Source organism: Oxyura jamaicensis, chromosome 3 (genome assembly GCF_011077185.1).
Source record: "Oxyura jamaicensis isolate SHBP4307 breed ruddy duck chromosome 3, BPBGC_Ojam_1.0, whole genome shotgun sequence".
In the NCBI taxonomy this organism is placed as follows: Eukaryota; Metazoa; Chordata; class Aves; order Anseriformes; family Anatidae; genus Oxyura; species Oxyura jamaicensis.
Genome location: NC_048895.1, coordinates 47,814,976 through 47,836,033, shown reverse-complemented (window position 1 = coordinate 47,836,033; position 21,058 = coordinate 47,814,976). Strand labels below are relative to the sequence as shown.

Sequence of the window (21,058 nt, the reverse complement as noted above, 5' to 3'; positions counted from 1 at the left end):
TGAATCCCACCCTGATAGCTCAGAGCTGAAAAAAGAGTAACAGTTTGCACAGATACTGAAGACTTCATTTGGTACGTTTTGCTTTGTTTCAAATTACAGTTTCAATGAGCTTTAAACAAAACAAAAAAAGAAAACAAAAAAAAATGTTTTAGGTTTTTAGATACAATTTTTCCATAAAAAAAGAAAAGGTGCAGGAAATTTTAGGTCTACTTCACACATTTCTGTAAGGATTCTAGCACTCGTACAGTGTCAGCAGAGCATTAAACCCAATTTTTCATACCCTGTACATAGTGAAAGCTATTAGAATTAATCTTACTGCAAACAGAAATCAGGTTTACAGGCTGCACCATTAAACTGTGTGTGCAGGTACAGATGTGCATATACAGGTACAGATGTATATGTATTAATACAGAGAAAATTGTGATTTGTTCTGTTAAAATCTGCAGGAGCCACACTTTTTTTTTTTTTTTTTTTTTTTTTGGCAGGGAGGTGTTGTGTGATTGCAGGGTGCAAATCTGGAGTGTGTGAAGAAGTTCTATGTGGCAAAGAGCTATAAAGTTATCCTCTAAAAGTGAATAAACTTGACTCTGTGCTGGAATTCCTTTATTTATTCCCTTTTCTTGCCCTTGCTTATGTTTTAGAGAAATGTCCATAATCCTGTCCTCTGACAAATTCTTCCCAAGAAAGAGATGTTTCTGTTCTAGCCTTATGACTCATGCCCAGCCATGCCCTGCCTGGGCCAGAAAGAAATACAGGAGCTGATCTATAGTGCATTGACTTCAATGGACCTTGATCCAGGGGCATAAATTATATGTTTCTACGTGACAACTGAAATATTAACTTGTTAGGGCTAGGTCTAACTCAGTGAAACCGCCTGCCAGAGAACAAGTTTTTCTTCCTCTTTTAGGAAGCCACCAAACAAAAAGGGAAAGAGATCCAGACTTATTTTATTTCAAATATTTGGAGATATGAAACATAGTGAGAAGCTCCCATGTAACACAGCATAGAAGTAAAATTATGCATGGTGATTTTTCCCTAGCCTGTTGGCAGCAAGCCCTATAAATTATGAAATAGACCCAGGTGCAGGAAATCAAATCATGAAATAATCAGAGCTCACAGTAAAATATCTCCATTAAGATAATGTACTTAAATGAGCTGCACTGCATCATTCTATTGCACCCCTATGCTTTAATGTAGCTACTTCTGCATACATTTTAGTTCACTGATGCCAAAAAGGAAAATGGCCTTTAGGAACTGGCCATTGTGCTCTCTTTGCCGCTCTCTTTCTCTCCCCTGGTGCATTCTCTGAATTCTGTCAGTTCACTCTCTCATTTTTGGTACCTCATCCCCTCATCCTTTTGTTTCATCAGATTTTTAATGTGACTTCCAGCTGACACAGATTAATACTCCACTGCTTTTAACAACTGGACTTTTTTTGCAGAGCCTGGGATTTCTTTGTACATCAAGATTCTTGCTCTGCACTGACTGATACAAAGCACATTCATATTTTCAGGAGTCTACAGTCATGCCATACAAACTACTAATTAAAGCTTGATAGAAGTCTATGGCCTTGGAATTTATTTTCTTCTAAGAGTAGGGTTTAATCAAAGGGCTGGCCTCTCAGCTGGTAGTTTGTATCAGCCAAGGAAATGCATCATCCAATGCACCCATCTTTGTACTCATTTATTTATATTGTATTGAAAGAAAAAAAGAAGAAATAAAAGAAAGATCAAAATTTTGACCATTTATTTATTGTGCGTTTTTTTTGCCAAATTGGATTGTACAAATCCTTACGTGGCATGTTGATATGATCAGTACGCATTTCATTTCAGATTAAGACAGCAATATAAAGAACACAAAACAAAAAGATTGTTCAGGCTTGGAAATGCTACTAAGCTTTACTTACTGTCTTAACATTGTAAAATGAAAGAAGTCCCTCTACCTCTCACTGTTTGAGCTGTGAATACATTTTCAGAAATACACTCGTATTCTAATTTAATTTAGGAGAATGATGATAGAGTAAACCCCTGAGAAGGCTTCTCCTGCTTCCCCTTGCTACATCCAAAGTACTGCTGTAAGCACAACAAAAATTAAACCCTGAGAGTCTAGCTTGTGCAACACTTAATCAGATCCAGTCATCACTGCAACAACAGTCATGGTTAGAGCTGAAATTGCATCCACCCTGAAATAACCCTCCAGTGGTAACATAGTCTGTAACGAGTACAGAGCCAAATTTCATGCCACGTGTTACAAATATTCAAGCACAAATGTGGCATAAAGCTGGTAGTTCTTGTGAGAATATGGTTTGAAAGCATGACCCCTACAGAAAGCCTGTTAGGAAGGAACCCTGAAAAAAACACTGAAGAGCCACAGTCTTCCATCCATACACCAGAAAAGCTGTTAAGCAGTACTATCTCAAAATCAAAAACTGGGCTGACTGAGCAAAGGAGTCGTCGAGAAAAAGTAGCTGATGCAGGGAACCTCCTCCACAGCCCTTGATACACACAGGCAGACACTGCTCTCTTGTAAGAGTTGTGGGTTCCTAACTACGTTTCAAGCAAGTTCCTCATAGCAACCCTATCTGCTCACCGTGCTAACAGACCGCATGTGTTCAGAAAGGTGAAATTTACCCCTTTTTGTACAATGATGAGCAAGACTGTTCACCAAAACAATTACTCTTTTTACTTAGTGGATTAAAAACCCTTGGCATTACTTCAATGTGATTTTTGTATGATTTTATAGGCAAGCAAGCAAAAACCTACAAACTGGGTCACTTTCTGAACTCTTTGTTCCTGAAACCGCTGGGAGGTTTGTTTAAGCAAGGAGTTCAGAAATTGACCCTGATGAAAGCAGGCTCCAGCAGCAATGCCAGCTGGCCCCAGTGCCCCTGTGCCATCAGTCAAACCAGTGATCGCCCATGCAGGTTCTGTTCCACTCCAGGCCACAGTTCCAGCACCACTCAAACTTGCACTGAGGTCGAGGACACTTCATGTGCATGCAGCCACCTGCAAAACAGCATAAGAATGGCTTTGGCACTTGGCAAGCACTTAGAGATGTTAATCAACTATTAACAGTTTTAAAATCAACTTCTGAAGCCCTTCAATTACTAACCAAGTAGAATACTTAATAAAAGTACAAACCTGAACAGTACTTCTCCTGGGCTTTCTTAATCCTGTTATTCCCTCTCTTACTGAGGTCTAACACGCTGATCTCAATCGAGGGGCTGCAGAAGTAGGAAGTGCAGTCCTGTCTGACATTTGGGGACAGCGAAAAGCAACGACAGCCTGTGGCCTCTAAAAGCAGTGATGCAGGTGTCTGCTCCAGTAAAGTAAAGCAGAGCTAGTAAAGCGGTGAGGCAGAGGTTGAACAAAATTAAATTCTTATTTGGATTTGGATTCAACAACTAAGAGATTTGCAAAGAGAGTAAATCAGGAGACAGATTTTGACAGTTCACTGCTGATTATATCAAAATGACATTAGCAGTTTAAGTTACTTTGACCTTAATATCTGAAGCAGCCTTTTGATCACCTCAGTGTTTCCAGTGTGTTGGGTTTGTTACTTGCCCATACTGTGAGAACAGCTTTAATCTCTCTGCTCACAGCCTTGGTCAAATGATTAGTTTGTAATATATAAAACATTAACATTGTCAAAGGTCATTACAAAAATGTACTTCAAATGGAAATTATGTTGCTTACTACACAAAGAAATCTCTTGTATAATTCAAACTGAAAGAAAAACATGCAGCAAGAAGCGCTGAAATGTCAGCTCAGTTTGACTCCAGATGGTGATAGGAGGTACAAGGAGTGTGCGTTCCCTACTGTACGACTTGATACCCTTACTCAACCTTTCCTATAAATGCCACTCCAGAAGGTGAAAATGACAGGAGGCATGATTTGTTAAAATAGGCCTATCTGCTTCATCTGACAGAGGGAGAAAACTAGCTGCAATGGCAACATCTATTCAACAAGGCAAAGTTTATATACTTGTGCAAGAAATGCAATTCACTGGACATTTTAACCTTATTTAAATTTCAGTGTACTGAGCAACATGGCCCATGGCTTTATGAGCACAGCAGTCCTCTGGAGATGCGGATGTGTGCTTAAACTCAGTCAGACTACCACCTGAATATGAGGGGGCACTCCTTTATTGTGAGGGTGACAGAGCACTGGGACAGGTTGTCCAGACAGGTTGTGGAGTCTCCTTCTCTGGGGCTATCCAAAACCCGCCCGTGCAATGTGCTCTAGGTGATCCTGCTCAGCAGGGAGGTTGGACTAGGTGATCTTCAGAGGTCCCTTCCGACCTCGGCTGTTCTGTGATTCTGGGAACTGAACTATGGGAAAGTGCTTCACTCTTGCACTTTAGCTATTACAGAAAAGTTATTGGCATTTAGGAGTATTCCGCAATGCCTATAGAAATACAAGCTGTTACAGAAAAGTTACTGACATACAAGAATATAGGCAGTTACAGAAAAGTTATTGGCATTGTCACTGTCCCTTGTGAAAGTGGCAAGTAACAATGTCCACAGAAGCATCTGGGGATGGAAGGCAGAATTATTCTCTTGTGTGGAGTCAGCTTACTCCTCCCAGATGAGGCCTGCTGGTAGATTTCAGTGTACAATCATCAGCCTCTTGACACCAGCTGTACTTAGGCAGAAGTGAAGTGCTCCTCTCAGTTTACAAAAGTCAGCCTAGAAGCTGGAACATGTAGTACCCTTTACCAGAGACAAAAGCAAGCACTGTGCCTTTCAAGCTTCATGCCTTAATTCATGGGACCACTGAGGTGGGAAGTCATAGGGAAGAAGAAGATGCTTGGGGAACTTCAGAGTCACCCAGGCTCTCAGGGCAGCTGGGCATCACCCATGCAGGCAGCAGGCTACTCCAGCTCATCGCTCTGGGCATGGACTGCTCAGCTGTGCCTACGTTCTCCCATGGGCACCAAACCCATTTATTGAAGCAGGTGCTGTGTGCTGTCCTGGTACCATAAATTAAACCTACAGCATGATGTTTCCGCAGCCCTTCTGCTTCTTTCCCTACCTGCACTGTCATGTTTGAAGGGAGACAGGAGATACCATAAAGGTATTTGTTGCAGGTTATTCTAGTTGAATAGTTGAGGTACAGAAAGAGGAGGCTTTTCAGGCCATCTGACTCCAGATGAGACTAAGCTGTTCAGCTTGATGATTATCACCTGAATGCCTTCTGTAAGCACCATTTTTCCAGAACCCTTATATACCTCTCCTGATCAGTTCTAGACTGACAAGGGAACCACGTCTTCCCAGCAGCCAGGCTCACCGAGGACTTCCTGGCTTTCTGTGTTTTCAGAGAAGCAGGCACACTATTGCAGTTTGCAGCAAGTCTGACAGTTTGACTTCTCAAGGGCATTAATCATTTTTGTTCATACTTGTTCAGAGGTTTTCACTAACCAGCAGGGCAGAGATTTAATTTGTAAGTGATGGTTTGAAAAGCTATTATTTGTGTAGTAGAGTAGAATGTAGATCTTTATCCAAAGAGATTTCCAGCATGACTAAAACTTGTTGAGGAGCACAAATAAAATAAATGCTGCTGAGATGTCATTTCCTTTTGCATATCAATTTTTTAAATTGGCATATATTTTCGTAGAATGCAATAAACAAAGTTGTTTTGTTGAAAGACTTTAGGTGCCTTTTTATCATTTGACTCAGTGGAACATGTCATCAGTATAAATCTACAGTATTGTTACAATGGGGAACAATGGGCTGTAGGCAATTTAAAAATGTCAGCCTACAAGCTGAAATGTGCAGTACCCATTACCAGAGAAGACAGCAAGCACTTCACCTTTCAAGCTTCGTGCCTTATTTCGCAGAATCACAGAATTGCTGGGGTGGGAAGGGACCTCTGGAGATCATCAACCCCCTGTGCTTACAGAAGGGTCAGCTAAAGTAGGCTGATCAGGGTCACATCCAGTCAGGTTTTGAATATTTCCTGGAATGGAGATTCCACAACCTCTTTGGGCAACCTGTTCCAGTCTTCAACCACCCTCATGGTGAAAAATGTTTTCTTATGCTCCTGAGTTTGGGTTTGGGTGCATTGCCCCTTGTCCTTTCACCAGACACACTACTGAGAAGTAGTCTTCTTTATTCCCCCATCAGGTATCTTCCCAGCCTGTACTGGGGTTATTTCTCTCCAGGCTCAGGATCTTTGCATTTATCAGTGTTGAATTTCATGAGGTTCCTCTCAGCCCATTTCCCAGCCTGTCAAAGTTCTGTATGGCAGCATTACCATCTGGTTCCAGTACATGGAAACATTTCTAGCCTGCTGATGTGGCTTTGGTCTTTTATATTATGAGGCACTGCCCTGACATGGGTCAGGCCATTAGCAAGGAAAGGTCTTTTCCTCTTTTCATTTTGAATAATTATTTTATTCCAAGGAAAAAAGTATAACGGCTTTTTTTTTTTCTTTTTTTTTTTTTTTTTTTTTTTTTTTTTTTTTTTTTTCTTTTTTTCTTTTTTGGATATGTTGGTGATTTTTACAAGCAATTTTCTTAGTTGGAGTTGTATAACTTATATCATGATGTCAAATAGGGATATGCTATTTGTGACATGCGACAACTGTAAACAAACTACACAGTGTAAGAGAAAATAGAGCTCCCAGCAGGGCTTCCAGCCTGACCAGAAGGTTTTTCATTTGTGTATGCACAGACCGTAAGTATGAACAGTTGCAATGACTGTCTATTTGTAATCCAGTTAAACCTTCTGTTTTCCCAGCCTGTTTTCCAAGTCTGTAAATAACTTTTTTTTGACCTACCTCTCTGTTCTCTCTCTTTTGCTGCCTACCTTGCTCTCTACACTTTGCCAAATCTTGTCTCCCCTTCCCACTCTTGAATTCATGCTTTCATCCCTTCAGGTCCTTGTGCTTGAAGTCTCCCACTTTCCATCTGCCATCTACCTTCTTTTCTTTCTTCAAACCACAGATTTGAGGATTTTGTCCTATTTCTTCCTTAGTAGTATTTCCATAGTATCACTGCTTCAAACGTTTTCTCCTTACGGTTCATGGTGTCTTATTCCGCATTTTCAAAGTCAGTCCCATTTGTATAACTGATGCCTCAAAACTGAGAAGCATCCTCTGTACTTTATATTCATATAATATCTAGGCAAACATTTTAGAATATTTTTGTTAATTCACATTAATACAATTAAAGCTTGGAACAGCATGTACTACAGGACATGGCCTATTTGTTGTTCTTGTTCTGTTTTAACCACCCTGATGCCAATAGATTACTTTTGTTCCTACAAAGTAGGCATTGATCAGCGTAAGCAGTTTGTCAAGAATTCTAATTCTTCCTCTGACTTGCTCTTCTACAATTGACATTTCACCGGGTTGAGATTCATTTAATTTAAATTCAGCTGTATACTGTTTAGACATCTACACCAGCTCTATTTTTCCTACATCCCGCTTTTAGGTGTGAGTCTTCTGGCCTACATTAGACACATCTTGTTTCAGTGAGAGATGAGTTTTGCCCTATAAATGTCTATTTTTTTCCATTCACAATGTAAAATCCATACAATTAACTGGACATTCAGTCATATGAACGCAACGCCCAGTGTTTCTCTACACCTCTTTTTCCCTGTCTATCAAGGGGATAACTGAGCGCTTTGTGACGCTGGGTTAGTGGCTCTGGAACTAAGTGATTTAGATTTGGTGATTTCAAGATAATTTAGACAAAGTGTCAGAGGGAAGATTCAAGTACTGTGTGCCCTCCCTCTCTTGACATAATAGCATGCATATGTACACATGCACATTCATATATTTATACTGTAAAATGAATTTTACAAGACAGGTAAATACCAGGTATCTAATAAATTTACCATTTTTTTCTACTGGAATATGGCAGTTGGGGCAAGGCTTGGTTGTTTTCTTGATCGTTTCTTTAGATGCCTCTTCCCATCGGGCTTGCATGGCTGCATGTTCATCAACTGCATATCCCTGCAAAGAGAGAGAAGAGGTATTTATTTACCCATGACTGCAAGGTATGAGCCCCCAAAGCTCCCTGCCCTGAGGGCGCAGAAGTCAGCAAGCCCTGCTGCAAATGCACACAGGCAGGCAAAGCCAAAGGTGAAGCAGGAGCCAGGTGAACCTGGCTGAGATTTTTAGACACCATAGGTTTGATTTTGCTTCAGGGACTAAATCTCTTCTTGCAAGAAACACGAAACAACAAGGCAATGCAACACGATGAGAAATGGCATGGCCCCTAAAAGAAAGCTGTTTTTCATAATAAAGAATATTCCTTTTTTTTTTTTTTTTTTTTTTTTTCTGTGATCTAGATTTTATTCATATATAATCCTATGTAAACTTACGAGCCTTTATAAGGTACAGAAAAGAAACACAAAGATTTTGAAGGAAAAATAAAAATAAAAAAACCCTGGTAAATAATGAAAGCGCATATCTCCCCAGCCAGAGCAACATGGACAGAAAAAGTTATAATGAAGAGCGCTGTAAAAGGGACTCCTCCATTTGTCCTATTTATGACTGGGCCAAAATTACATAATCTACACCAGTGTCCTACTTGGCAATTTCCTACCTAAAATGATAACACAAGGACAAAAGAGATGGCAGTGCCCTAGGTAATGTCTATCACACAGGGCTGGAAATGATGTTCAAAAGTAAACAATGTATTTAGGTTCCAGCCTTGAAGTGCAGCTCTGTCTATTTGTACTGTGGTTGTTTTTCAAGTGCCTGGAAGAATAACGAGCCTAAACTAAATTATATCATTTGTAAAAAATGCTGCAGCTTCTTTGTACTCCTGCCTTCAGAGTAACTGTAGACTACTCTGTGGATCGACTTTTATTATTGATTTATACGGATTTTAAAAATACTTATTTCTAACAAGTCAGCAAAAGGAAATTGGCCCAGCTTTGAATCACGCAATGTAACCCTAACTCCGACGGGTTTCTACTCGGCTGCTACTGACTGATAAAACTGGTGACTTATTGCCGTGTCAGTGAATAAAACATAGATTTTTATTTCTTGGCTGAAGTTTCCTGAGTTAACATGGAGTAACACAGAGGAACATCTGGAGAAGTTTGTTTTTAGCTCATCTGGTGGTCATTGCAATATGCACCTAAAAAAATCATCCCGTTTTAATTAGAAAACCTTGAAAATGTGTTTATGCTCTTATTTCCTTTATTTCACAACCTGTATCAGTCACCTCAGGCCTTTAACCCTTTTTGTGACCCTCACTTTTCTCCCATTTGCCAGTATTTATGATGCAGAGGTGACATAGGTGAACAAAGTTTCCTCAGCTCTATCTTAGCAATGATTTTTACTTTTAGCTCACTGCTTCTTGATAGCAAATTAGGCCTTGCACACTGCTGGATTATTCAGTAAAAGGATGACCTCTGTCAAATGGTACATTAGGAAGTTCTAGGAAACAGAAAAACCTACTCAGGCTAATAGCAAATAACATAATCTAGTATTGATCTTGCAACACCTTGATCTTTAACGAAGGGTGACTTTTTGTATTCAACCCAGAAGAGCCTCACAGTAGCTCTGTTTTTTCCCAAATAGTCCAAATCCAAACTGTGTGATTCAGAACGTAGAAATGTACTTTTTCCACATCTTCATGTCTTTGTTGTGCCTAATAGCAAATGACACTGAAACAAAATTACACACACCAAATTGCTAATTTTATTTGTATAAAGATATTTGATCTTAGTTCTGAAAGCAAATACAAAGTTTGGGGAGCTTAGAAATAACTCAAATAAAGAAGTGCAAACCACACATACACAATTGACTGAGAAAGAACAAATTGATGACAACAGTAGAGTGAATTATTATATTAATGTTTTCCCTTGCAAAACTTCTAGCATGAAATAGACACAGCAGCATGATATTTTCAGCCCATTAGAGCTGAAACATCCCTCCTATGCCCAGCTTTGCCGAATGCTGAGTTAAAAAACTTCCTGCTGCAGGAAGCAAATGCAGAAAAATGGTACAGTGATGGAGTCTCTCTAATTCAGTAAAGAGACCATACCACCCAGATCTATGAGCCACAAGCATTGCAGTGACTGCAAGCACACATATTTATCTTCATTTTCTCCTCAAACAATAAAGAAAAGTTGTATGGCAATTCTCCATTACCAGTGTCTATTTATATCACCTTCTTTCACCCTAAGATAGCAAACCTAATCTTGACAACAGCCTAGGTAATAGACCAGGGCTCTCAGCCAGAGGCTGCTTGCATTTTCTGTGGCCTGCCACATCTTGGATAGGAAGGTAAGTGATGCTCCAGGTATGCATCACATGCTAGTTTGTCTAGAACAGGAGACTTTCATAGACTTATGATGCTGACCTCAAACAATATACTCTAGTTCCTCAGTTATTACAGGGTATTTATCAGAGCATTAGTGAAAAGCTGCTAAAGTCCATCCATTCCACTTCATGATGATTTTTCTTGATTCCCAACTGTCCTGCACACAATGAGAAGGAGTGAATACCCATAAATATCAGGAAGCTCCAGTATGAGCTGTCACAAGCATTTTTTGACATCTCTTCTGCACTATCCTCTTAGTGAGATGGTGGAAGAGTCCACCTTGTTATCTCTGTTATCTTGAAGGACGTGGATTTAATTGTCTGTTTCTATGCTGAGTCTGCTGGAAAAACTAACAGGAATAAGGAGACCACAGAGACTGCTGAGAACCATACAGCATTGCAAGAACATGCACATGGAAAGCTCTTTATGCAGTTAATCAATATCAGGCACTAGAGGAAAAAGTGCTACAGAGATAGAAAGCATCCTGAAATAGAAAGAAAGCAACCTTCTTAAACTAGCATCTCATTCAGGTAACGGGGCACACATCGTCTTGTCATGCATAAAGTAAAAAAAAGTATGTTGTCAAAGTCAACAACTAAGCAGTACCATCCAGGGTAAAAACATTGATGGCAAAACTTCTTCAAAAATATTGGCAGCATTAGATATATAATGTTAAATTCACGTCACCATATTATAGACTGTCTAATGTAAGCACACTTCTTTTATGACCATGCTAATCTGAAAACTGAAAACCCTTGATTCAGAATGGAATATGAGGCTGTTGACATTATGTTGTGCTCAGCTTTGCTGAATGCTTGTTTGTTGTTGTTGCTTATTTCCATTCTGATAAGCAAAAAAGTTGGTCATGCATTACTTCAAAAATGTACCCTAATGCAGCTTCTTTTTAATCAGAAATACTTTTCCTTTTGATCAGAAATCCTTGGTTTTCAGTTAATTTTACTTGGCAAAATAAGACTTAAGAAGGAAAAATAGAGATATGTAAAATTATGACTTTATGTGAAATATAGCACTTTAAAAAGGCTCAGATGTCTCAAAAGAGAAAGTATTACTCACTTTCCAGCATGAATGTGAGAACAACTATGGATGCTTGAAAAGGTTCAAAGGAAAAGCAAAGAATAATTCATTGTACAGAAAGCAATGTTCAACCTTCCATAACACTTGTATTAACACTGCCCACCATTTATTTTGAGCTAGAGTTCAGAGCAAAAGCAGCCTCATTTTTTGAAACCTGATCTACAAGGGATGATGACAGTCCAGCTTACATTCCTGTTGTTTTCCCAACTTCTGCTGAGCTGTTTTATGAACATGGTTGCATGAACTAACCTCCTGTCATATTTACTGGTGTTTTTTATTAAGTTCTGGGAGAAAAATATATCAGATGTGTAGAGCATTAGATAGGCTAGAGGAGCTTTGAAAAAAAAGTCCATCATTTGAGTCATTTAAGAGTCAAAAAATCTCATAAGGAGAGGTACACATAGCTATGGGACTAGTGCTCTGGTCTACAGAGAGATTTGGGCTAATCAAAATACTAAAAATGGTTATATAGATCAGGAAAAGGAAGGATATCCATCAATGGGAATATGCTTCATGCAGAGGAAAAATAGTGTTAGCACCACTCTGATCCAGCTAAGCTCACATGAAACGGCTTTCTGTGAGCCAATTTGTCTGGTGTGCCTAGGGAATTCTGCTGTAAAACGACCTGGTTTGTGATGACAGCAAGTAGATAAAATCAAAGTTCAATGCTATATACAGGGTATTGTGTCAGATACAAGACTTTTACCAAATAAAATCAGAGAGCTCTGTTTTGGTGATATTGCACATCAAGGTTCTCACTCTGCATGTTGCAGATATTCATATCAGAACACATGAAATTCAGGTAGCCTGTGAATATTGAATTTAGACCATTCTAAAGCAGAAAATCTAATCCAAGAGAGGTCATTCTTGTATAACTGTTTTCCACCACTGGAAGGAAGAACATACTTTCTCCTGTAAGTGGCAACACAGATGCAAAGGACTGTCAACTTAACCTCATAAACAGCTTGTCATATCTTTTTATTTTATTGCCACCCAAAATAGGAAAGATAAAATTCTCCCTCTATGGTTTCCATCTATTTCTCATTAGACAGAAAGTTAAGACCTACTCTCAGATTTCCTCCGGTGCATCTTTATTTATAACATAGAGATTAATTTTGCAGGATGTTTCCTGGTTATTTTTCTTGCTCCTTTAATTAGGCATCTGTGGGTTGAAGTGTCCTGTGCCTGACATTGTAAATATGCCACCTACTAAAGCTGAACCTCGTTTTCTTTCCCATTGTTTAAGATACTGTCAAAATCGAGCTACATGTGCCATTTTTTGTACAGCCATGTTTTATTTAACTTTTTAAATTTATCTGATGGAAAAAAAAAATCAATGGTCCAATAATAGATGTTCCAGATTTCATATTGTAACTCAGGACTCATTGAAAGATACTGTGTATGATAAACCTCTTCAATAACCTTTTCTTTCACTAAAATACAGTGAAATAATTCATACTTTTGTGGCCAGCATTTACTGTTTAGCAGTTCGATTAATTTTTCCCCTCTTTCCAGTAGAGAAAGATGCTTACATAGACATGCTGCATGTTTCTTGTTTTAACTCCTGGTTGTAGTGTATCTTTTCAAATACCACACCACTTTTTCTCCTACCGTTCTAAAAGCAGTACAGCAAGTTTGCTGTAATAGTGAAGAAACTGTTAGTGATATTTGTAGTATTTTACAGCTTTAACAAACAAACAAAAAAACCTGATAACCAGGAGCTGATTCGGGATGTCTAATGTCTATGGAGTCCAATACAATATATATATGCTTTCCCTAATAACTCACCCATCACTGAAGATTCAAATAAAAGCTTGCTACTTTCTTTGTACAGCAAATCAAGAGACATAGTTTTGTCAGCATTCTCTCTATTACAATTTAACACTTAGGTTGCATAGTCTTTGTGTTCTACACCAGTATTATAAGAAATACATTGCATCAAATATGATTTTCATGAAACATTAGCTGCATATTTAGTATTACAATATTTCAGCTAAGGATATTTTGTGAGTGCATTTGTTTGGAAATTCCACATTAGAATGAAATTCTGAAATAGCTCTTGCTCACAGTCGCCAATATGTTCTGCTGCATAATTACAGCAAACTTCCACCTACATTGAGACCAGGCTTCACAAGTCTATGAGCTTCAGGGTTCTACAGGGTTCTACAGGGAAAATAGTATAAGAGATTAGAGAGATGTTGCTCAGTGGTTGGGAAAGGAAGCCTCTCAAGTCATGGCTGTATATTATATACCACCTACTAGCAATTTAGAGATATGCATACATGAGGCAATGGCAGGAAAAGAAAGCCTGGAGGCTCACTTGAAGCCCAAGTGAGCTGTGAGCCCTTCCAGGAACTACGATATAAAAGCCAAAAGCAGGACGCCAGGTGATGTTACAAGCTTCCCTGGATGTGTGCACATGTTTCATGCCATGCCTGTGCGAGCACAGAGCTGCTTTCTGAGAAGTTATCAAAAAGGTCTGCTTCAGATCTGATCACTTGTCTGAGAGCTTATGACAAAGTTAGGTCTGAAACCCCAGACTGCCATCATAGTCTAGGTAGGATGTACTGATGACTAGGATCAGATTTGGAAAAAATTGTACTTCCAAGGTTTGCAGTGACTCAGCTGAGGCATTGCTGAGGCACTTGGACTGCTTCTGGTTTGGTCTGATGGGCCCCTGGGCTGGCAGGAGCTCTGGATAAGTTTTCTACTGTCAGAAGCAGAAAAGCAGTATTAATATTTGGACTCTGCATTAGCTAATGGAGTACAGTAAGGACTGGGACCCAAGTAAAAAGCAGCTGAGATTTGATTTGAAGATAGAAGGTTTGGGGACTGGCTTTAGGATGTGGGTGAGCAAGGCCTCCAGCTGAGCACTATAGCTGGGACAGACATCCCACAGGTTTGCAGTGGCATCAAAATTAAGTTTTATGGCATTAGCTATAAGTTTGAACCTAAATAGAGCATAGATTAACATTTAGAACATGTAGCTATGTGGCTCAGTAAAAATGTTGTCGCTATATCTGGTAAGAAGCCTCAGCCTTTGTGCCCAGCCAACACCACAGGCCTCAGGACTGTCAAGCTTTTCTGGGCTTGCCTTGACCATCTTAGAGGTCTGTTTCAGCAAGTGACAGCAGTTATTGAATGACCAGGTGACTTGTACCTCTCTTGACTTTGCTTTAGATTTTGCTTAGTTTTGTATAATTCTGTGGTTTAACAATGCTATACATATTTTTATAACTACTAGATAGTAATAACAAGCATAGATATAATGTACAGACTGAACTATCTCTGACCCTAGAATAAAACACCACATGCAGGAGTAAAGGCATGGGATGATAGCTAAGGCCTTGAAAGCACCTGTGCAGGATGATATGGGAGGTCTCAGGGCTATGAACAACTCTCAGTGGTCAATTACCCAAATACAACTTGAGAGCTGGGTAAATACAGTTCTGGGGATAGCAAAGAGGAAAAAAAACATACCAGATTTAGGTAAACACACTATAGGTAGTAAATTTGGATGCAATGCCAACTTGCAGACCAGTGAAAAAGAAGTGTGTTAGCTAACATATAAAAGTAACCCCAAGGAGATCCTATAGTGAGGTGGAAAAAAAATATCAATAACAACATCATTTTCCTCCTGGTAAAGGACTCACTATGCTATCCCCTTCAAGCAGTGTCCTCTAGCTTCCCATCTTTAAAAAGTTCAAACCCTTTCAAGCAACCTTAAGGACCGTACATAACTCCTGCTTTGTTCCTCTTGTGCTCCATAGCTGTGGTTGTACTTTTCCTTTCTCCTGCCAACAGACTCCATTTCCCCTTCCTCGTCATCCTCCCTTCACGGACCCACCAGCTCTGCTCCCTCCTCTTGACCTAAGGGTTCTTCCTCCTTTCTTGTGACACCAGGCTCAGCACAGGCCTATTTCACCACCACCCTTTCTGATTGATTCCTCCTTGTTGTCCCATATCACTTCAGAACCTTATTCCCCTTCTTCCCTCTTCATTCTCCTCTTTCTGGAGCTTCTACTATGCCTCTGAAAATTCACAGTCAACACCTGTCTGCCTCCCATCAGTTCTTGGCTGTTATGGAGACTTGAACGCCTCTGTTTCAGGCTCTACCTCTCTTTCTGAGGATCACCTTTTCTAAGACTTCCCAAATTGTTATCTAGTTCTGAGGGCACCACCACCCCTGCCTGTCACTGCTCACCCCCAGCCCCCCAGGCCCCGGACCCCCACATCAGCCCAGGGCCACCAGCCCCAGCATGGCCACAGCAGGGCCGGGCTCCAGCTCCCCATGGCCCTGCCGCCCCATGGGCCCATGTCCCCGCCTGGCTTTGGCCCATCCCTGTCCTGTTCCTGTCCCCAGGGAGGTGCCCAGTGTCAGGGCTGGTGCTGCCCTGGTGCCCCCAGCACCCTGCTCCTGGTGGGGCAGGGGGATGGGACAGGCTGCCGGGCCCTGCCCTGACGGACCCATGAGCAGGCCCTCAGGCAGCAGATGGCTCTTGCAGTGCTCTGACATAGGGATCACAAGAGCCTTCTTTGAGTGGCACTGCAGCTCTCCTTGTTCTCTGTGTTGTCAATGTCTGGCTACCCAGCTCCTCCACAATATCTCTTTTTGGCTTTGCTTCCAGCTCTTTCCCACTCCTCATGACCCACCGCATTTGTCTTCATCATACCAACCTAGGTCTAAACCTTTCCTCTTACACTGGAAATGTCAGGGTAGTGTAGGTGTTTGTAGAAATGCTAAGGTAAGGAAAGGTTCCCCTCAGTATTGTAGCCACCAGAGGCAAAAATAAAACCTGCCTTTTTCTGATAGAAGGTATTTTCCTGAGACTACACGTTGTGAACCAATTCTGGAGAGGAATGGTTTGGTGGCTGCATGTCTGGTTGGCCCTGAAATCCAAGTAGAAGCCGTTGTGACAACAAGATCTGTTTCTAAAATAAATGGTATTGCAAGGATCCTGACTAGGGGGAAGGACAAGAGTCAAACTGGAGGAGCTTAAGCCATAAAAGGCAACCCTGGAAATGTATTATTCCTACCTAGAAAAAGACAGTCAAAGGTAAAACAATCTTCACTGCCAGAACAAATAGTACAATAATAGCAAATTAACTCTGACACACAGGGTTCTGAATCTAACAAGAAGAGTGCCAAAAAGAAAAAAAAGGCAGAAAGCACAGATAGATAAGTGTTTAAATTAGTTTCAGTAAAGCAGATGAAATAGTCCCAAATGCATTTCTTTCCATATACGCCCCACGAATGTTTTGTATGCATTGTACACGAGTGATGTATGCAAGACTTTTACTGATGTAATTCAGAAAAATAAACCAAACCAAAACAAAAACCCAGCGTGTCTGCAGCACTTATGCTAGCATTGTTTTAGCTAGCTATCTACTTGTTCTATTGTTTATAGAAAGCAAGGGAAATCATTCCTTCAGTGGCACATCACCACCTTGTGGAGGAGTTTAATCAGTGCATCTGGCTTTCTAAGAATATGAAGGCTGATCAAAGTCAATTAACTTCAACGCAAGTTGGAGTCTAAATGAATTTTGCGTAGTCTGTGATCTTGCCTGTACTGGGGAACTGATTTGCATAGCTACAAGAGATATTCTGGTATCGTTTAACTATTCTGGAACAGCTCTTCGGGAGCACAGGAAAAATTTCAGGTACAACTAAAACATTTGCATTACATTGTAACAATAGTATTTAACTTCCCTAACTTAACAGATCTAATTGAGTACAGTTCATTTGCTGAGACACTGGACTAAATGAATGTAGCACTCACATTGTCATCAAGAGACACTAAGGCAATATGCAAATGTTTAAAATAAACCACTTCCTGTAGTCTTCTAACTTTTCCTGGCACACCTTTATCTTTTGCTCTCTTTTGACCCAAAATTCTTAAAATCCTTTGTAAGGTGCCATGATGACTGCTCAAAGCTTTCAGTACCCTAAGCAAAACTGGCATAAATAGCTTAAGACTCACTGTGCATGTTGAGATGTATTCAATTTCTAGCTCTGCTTAATTCAGGTAAGACACTCAGCTTTGGTCTTCTACTTTACCAGGCTATTGGACTTAAGTATCTCTCAATGTCTCAGTTGAAGCTGTTATTTATTTATTTATTTATTTTTAATTTTTTTTTAACATAATGGAATGGAAGCTGGAACAATTTTTTTAAGGTTACTTCAAACAAAACAAGATTATTCTTCCTAGAGATATTTTAACTGCAAATCTCCTCATTGCAGAGTAACATGAATGCTAGAAGCATATATATGGCTTCAAAAAAGGGGTTGCACAAATTCATGGAGTAAAACTTTGCTGGTAGCTGCTAAATACAAAATTCCACACCTGAATCACAAGTCACCAGAGACTGGAAAATATTCAGGGAATGGGACATCATTATACTCATGCACTCTTCTGTAGACACTGGTAACTGAAATCTGTTAGAGACAGGGTACTGGACTAGATGGTTTTTGGGTCTTCTACAGTATACATCTTCCAGGGCACTGGAGGTAGATGCCCTGGGTACTGGACTAGGTGGTTTTTGGGTCTTCTACAGTATACATCTTCCAGGGCACTGGAGGTAGATGCCCTGCCTGCTAGGATACAGGATGTTTAATTCTGGCTCAATGAGCATTGATTCTTTTTCATAAAGTAGAAGAGCTTCACTAAGAAAGGCTAAAGAGAAAAATCTCTACCGAGGTGATTGCCTGGTGCAGTGGTGGAAGGTTTCCCTGCCCATGGCAGGGGGTTTGGAATTAGATGATCTTTAAGATCCCTTCCAGCCCAAACCATTCTGTGATCCTGATTCTATGGTAACACATGACAAAGACTCCTAGTATGTCCCCATCTCCATCCCAATCTCTACATTTGAAGAGTAAGAGGCCCCAGAAGCCATCCTCAGACAGAGCCTGCCTGGAGGCCCTGACAGGAGCTGGGCATACCTTGTTGGGAGCTGGCCATAAACCTTGTCAGCACCTGCCCACAATCCTGCAGCTGCCACGCTGGACTGCTTGGGTCTCAGGGTTAGTGTTTCCTCTTAGCACCAAACATGCCAGACATCTTCACCTTTTTACAGTTTTTAACTCCCTAAGAGAACACCCAGGCCATCAAGGTGTGCGATATTTAGGGTGAATCTCTCCTGTTCTTTCTTCTCTCTCTCCCTCTCTCTCGCTCTCTCTTCTGAAAGACTGTGATTCACTTATCATAGGGAGCAGGGAAACTTCAATCTCAAACAAAGAGAAATGTTGGGAGAGAAAAACTATTTCCTGTCCAGGGCTATAGCTACACTAGCTACAAAATTATGAAACAGCTTAGAATAATTATCACCTAACAGCTTCTAGCCTAGGCAATCCATTTTTTATTTCTCTAAGTTAAAACATAAATTATCAACAGCATTTTCTGTGCACACTGTATAAAACCCCCGTTACTCAGTCCAAACACACATGATTTCCTGACTGGTGCACTGAGTACAAGCTGCAGGACAGGAAAACTAGAGAAAGCCTCTCAAAGGCATTCATGTTGAATAGAGACAACCTCAAAAGCCCATTGGGAAGGCCTTTTCTTTGTCACCTGATGGTAGAGCTCTGTGTGTTCCTGAGAGAATTCAGCTACTCTATCAATCAGAGCAACTGAAGTCCACCACAAAGCCACCTCCAATGGCTAGAGCAATTCAGTATGAACATAATTGCTTTTGCTTGGGATTATAATTAGGACCCATCTGACAAATGTCACTCTAGCTGGACCAAGGATAATGATCAGGATGTAATTAGGATGTTGTACGGATGCCTACCTTCTGGGCCATGGCTCCCTGCATGCTGAGGAGAGAGCTGCATTCCCCTTCATGGTATTCTTCTTTACATTCACGGCAGAACACAAACTGGAAAACAAACCAAAGCACACAAGTCATAAAAACACAGTAGGGACATAGACAGCAGAGTACAACTGTGAAGAGTCATATAGCAGATGATCTCTTGCCCTTCTCATCTCATTAAATTCCCATAATCCTCCTAATTGTGCATCTTATTAGGAAATCTGATCATTAACACAACAATTTTGCAGTTATTATTATACATTTCTTTGGTGAAGTAAAATAAATGCCATTATTAAAAATTAGATTTTGCTACATGGTCGATTTAAGGACATAAAGTCATTCTAGATACTTCTGTGTGTGTTTCTGCTGCAATGAAAACTATTTATACAAAAAGGGTGCTGCCTGAAACAAGTAGTTCTGCTCTATAGTGTTTACCAATGTAAACAGTCCATTCATAGTTCTGAATCTAATGCATTCTCTATGGAAAACTGTTACTGAATTTACCAGAACATGATCACTTATATATAGGTTATATGAAATACCATTTTCTAGGAAAGTATTTCCTTGCCATGGACTTTTATGGAATGGTTTAAAAAAATCCATGACAGGTTACTTAACATGGGTATTAAGGGACTCCCTCTAGACCCTTATTACATTTCTGGAAATTGTTCTGGTTTCATCTTCCTTAAATTACATTGTTCTTTACATAAGAGTTCATTCCAAAGTAACGTAATGTCTTTAGCAGATGAGTAAAACAATTGTCGCTGCCTCAGTCTGAGCTGTCTCTGCTCCCTAAACTGGTTCATATGTATCAAGTTCAATGCCTTTTTTAAACTATAAAATGAAGATATCTGTCTTGACATGTGTCAAAATCTTTGACTCATCAATGCTGCATTAAATTCTGTGTCCTTGCAGGTAAGAGGAAAAGTCAATAATGTAAAATGGGTCTCTCTTAATGCTTTTTTAAAGCCCTGCTGTCGTGATGCCAGTCCAGACTCTCAGCAGAAAGATCTCTCAGCAGTAAGCTGTTCTGACTGGCATTATAAGCAAGACTGATAAAACAGCCTTGATTTTTGATGCAGAGCTGCATTCACCAGTAACAAATAAAGGATATCAGGAGGACATGACACTGGAACATTTGTCTGCCACAAATTCCATCTTTTGCAATTTCATTTTGAACTCTTTCAAGCCTTATTGTCACTTTTCTAAGAACCACTGAAAATTGTATATCATTGTCATGCTAAAGAAACTGTGCTTTTGTGAAAAGAAACATTGTGCAAGTCCAAAAGGGTTGACTCTGTTATTCAGGAAATCAGGGAAGTTTGGAGAAGGGAAATGGAGTGGGTGTTCTAGCTTCTAGAGATACGAACCAAATCACTTGTTTGCTTTCTTGTCACTTCTCTAACTATTTTGTCAATGATGTAAAATTTTTTATTTTACTTCATCTGACATTTATCTGTTAATTCATTTGTGCTTCTTAGCAAACAGTTTAACAATGAAGGCACTTCTGCAAGGTATGTTATATGACAGGTTGCATTACTGTAATGCAGTATCATGTAATTACAACATTTGCACTGCATTAGTGCTCCAAAGTTTCATCTATGTTGAACATTGCTCAAACATATAGAGGTGTACTCTCTGCCTGGATACCTAATGTCTCAAAGTTTATCACTTATCAATGAAGGTTATAGCCAGGTTTAACCTATTTTGTAAAGACATTCCAGCTGTCTCACAATGTAGTTTAGACTGTGTTGATATTTATTATAACAATAAAATTCATAAACTGATGCTCTATTATTTAAAGGTGTGAAATGCATATTCTTACTATAGAGGTCACTCTCTATACCTGCCTTTAAAATAAAAAGTGCTC

The 21,058-nt window shown here is 39.9% G+C and overlaps 1 protein-coding gene across 1 annotated transcript in view; it reads right to left on the bottom strand.

The window, feature by feature from the left end:
• Positions 1–2,727: 2,727 nt before the first annotated feature.
• Positions 2,728–21,058, bottom strand: part of PRKN (parkin RBR E3 ubiquitin protein ligase) — a 743,993-nt gene continuing 725,662 nt past the window's right edge. The window contains exons 10-12 of the mRNA XM_035323308.1: positions 19,168–19,254; positions 7,841–7,958; positions 2,728–3,005 (exon numbers count right to left, since the gene is read on the bottom strand). Coding sequence (XP_035179199.1) covers positions 2,896–3,005; positions 7,841–7,958; positions 19,168–19,254 — 315 coding nt within the window. The 3' untranslated portion in view covers positions 2,728–2,895. The remainder of the gene's footprint in view (positions 3,006–7,840; positions 7,959–19,167; positions 19,255–21,058) is intronic.